Raw genomic sequence first — 3,026 nt, forward strand, 5'->3', positions numbered from 1 at the left:
CATGACTTTCCAAGCCCTGAGGTGCCTTTTAAATCTTAGTCTAAGATTCCTCATAAAGTTCTAACAAAGTCAATTAAAAAAAAAAAACCTATATGATCAATTTTATTCACGTAAGTCATCAGTCCAAGGTTGTTGACACCAGACTTAATTGGCAAATAAATTAGTCTTGGTTTGGCTAATATTTGATAAAAAATGAAAGTAATTTCAGAGAGAAACAGATGTTTCAATGAAAACTTGCTAAATCTGTTAATGTCATTCTTTTCATTGTGGTCAGTATCACTAAGACTTACTTCCTAGATAGTTCTTTGCTATTATGTTATATTGCTGCAAAGTTTAACTGAGTTTCTAAAAGAACTTTCTAAGCTTGTTTCTAAAATTTATCTCAGTAATCTATTTTTGGATAAAGATCAGATGCCCCAAAACCTACAACAAGGGGACTATGCATACTAAAAAGGACGTACTATAAAAGGACTATTTCCAAGCTTGTAGAGGAAGACCCTGATCCCTTACTATGGAATCAGGAGGAGGTAAATTTAGGGATTTAAGAGAGGCACTGACAGGTGCCCCTTTTCTGGCTCTACCATCCTTCTGAAAAACCTTGTCATTTATTTGTAAGCATGGGCTGAGGGATGGCTCTAAGGGTCCTCACACAGAAACATGGGACAAACCACCAAGCTGGCAGCCTTCCTTTCCTGCCTCCTGGACCCTATCACCAGTGGATGGCTGAGTACAAACAGTCGGTAGCTGCTACTGCCGTATTAACTAAAGGAAACAGAAAACTCACCTCTAGAGGAAGGCTGACTGTGCATATAAAAACAGGATATGGGGATACAAATGCCTGGTTAAAATGGATAAAATATTCTGTGGACACACTACACAAAGGCAGCTGTTACGCTTGTGCCACAGGGAGACTGGAGGCCCAAGTGGTTCCCTTTCCTCTGGGATGGTCATCAGACCCACAGGGTCTTGAATGTGCGAAGGCCCTCCTCCAGGACAAAACAGCTTGAAATGATGAGTCCAGTCAGATTTGTCACTGCTATTCTCTGAGGTCAAAAGTTCTGCGGGTCAGCTCCTGAGAACTGTTCAGCAGCCAAATGAAAACATCAACTCTCCTCATGTCTAAAATGACAAGAGGCAAAGGCAACTTTCTTAGGCAACCTGACCAGGTGCAGTGAAAGCCAGTCCTGTATCACCCCCACAATAAGTCCCAGTTCCAGTGCCCCAAGCAGATGTCTGGTGGTATTGTGGGAGTCCACTAATGGATATCCTTCCAGAAAAATCAAAGCAACTCCTGTACTTTTGTGCAATTTTTAATCCTTTTCATCCTGGCATTTAGGCCCTAATCTCAAACTCAGCCAATCCTGAGGAAATGAGACATCACCCCCCTGGGTGGCAGGGGTCCTTTGACCCCCATGTCTGTGTTAACTCAATAAGTGTTCCAAAAAATTTAAGACAAGAAATCAGGTAGCTGCTAGGTTTGAATCTGCTCTCTTTTGGTGGTCAACCATGAACAAAAATGTTGATTGGATAAACTGCATCTATTACAATCAACAAAGATTCATTAATTACACTAGAGATGCCATTAAAGAAATAGCTGAACAGCTAGAGCCAACTAGTCAAGTGGCATGGGAAAATAGACTTGCTTTAGAGATGATGCTGGCAGAAAAGGGTGGAGTCTGTGTAATGACAGATATCCAGTGCTGTACATTCATTCCCAACATCGCCGCCCCAGACAGCACCATCACCAAGACCCTACATGGATTAATAACCTTAGCAGATGAACTTTCAGAGAATTCTGGTGTTAATGACCCCTTCACAGACCTTTTAGAAAATTGGTTTTAAAAAAAATGGAAGGGACTAATAGCTTCAATCTGTACCCCTCAAATTGCTGTAGTTAGTGTCTGTGTCTTAGCTGCATGTTGTATAATTCCTTGTGCCAGAGGACTTATTCAAAAATTAATAGAAATTGCCCTAACAAAGCAACTGGGATGCCCTCCTCACCAAGCCAATACACTCCAGCTGAACACAGTAGAACATGAGAGCCAAAACCATGCTCAAAGAGTTTGAAGAAAAGAATATTTGATAAAAAATAAAAGGTGGGAATTATGGAAAGTAACATAGTATCTTTTCTATCAAAGGAAATCTTGGTTACTCCATTTTGCTCCAGTTTCAGCTGAAACGCCTTCCTGTGATACCCCCTCCTCTTTCCCTCTTCTCCCAGTAACAATTTGTTTCAAATTAGCCAACCAAAAAGAATGTGTGCCCTGACCTAACCAATGGGAAGGGGACAGGTACATCATCTGCATTAGGGATAAATACGGAGAGTCTTTTCTTTGCATGCACTTTTTGAGTACCCATGACCTTCTGCAGAAGTAAAGAGCCTTGTCAAGATCTCCCGGTGTTCATGTGTCTAATTTTCTGACACTGACAATCCAAGCCATGTCCCCAACAGGGGGAAGGAGAAAAAAACAGCTTTATTGCTTTGCCAAGCAAAGAGGCCACATCAAGCTAATGTCCTAAAGACTGTACCATCAGCTGGGAAAGAATAGTCTTATAGTTTGGGAGTGGAAACTAGGGCCACAAATAAGGATCAGGGTAGATGCAAGTTTGTATTCTTCAAAGCTGGTGTTTAGTGGCCCTGGGACTGGTTCTGGGGGTGCTCTTCCTTTTTGGAATGAAGAATTCTTCATCGAGTAATCAACATCTTCCATTTGTTGGAGCTTTTAGTTCTGCAGAAGAGCTCAGAGATGTTGTTTTATGTTTATATATATATATATATATATATTCCTTGAGGAGGAACCAGAACCCTGAGCTGAGGCTGCACCATTGTTTCTTGACTCCTCCTCCCTAGTCTCTGCATGCCCTCCCTTTCCTGATTAGCAACTGTTTGAACTTGCCCTTTGGAACTCAGGGAAGGTCAGGAGGCTGAATGTCCTACAGACAAGAAATGGGGAATACAGAAAGACTTTTGCCCAGGAGCCCCAAGGGCCCTGCTGGGTTTCACTTATTCTGGAGGCTCTAAGGGA

The 3,026-nt window shown here is 41.9% G+C and overlaps 1 protein-coding gene across 1 annotated transcript; it reads left to right on the forward strand.

Moving 5' to 3' along the window:
• Positions 630-2,067, forward strand: LOC110259530. The gene is given in 7 exon segments (XM_021084959.1): positions 630-1,023; positions 1,026-1,100; positions 1,103-1,186; positions 1,218-1,273; positions 1,275-1,368; positions 1,371-1,439; positions 1,442-2,067. Coding segments are annotated over 7 exon segments (1,398 nt in total).

The sequence above is a fragment of the Sus scrofa genome, chromosome 1, assembly GCF_000003025.6.
Source record: "Sus scrofa isolate TJ Tabasco breed Duroc chromosome 1, Sscrofa11.1, whole genome shotgun sequence".
NCBI classification, from domain to species: domain Eukaryota; kingdom Metazoa; phylum Chordata; class Mammalia; order Artiodactyla; family Suidae; genus Sus; species Sus scrofa.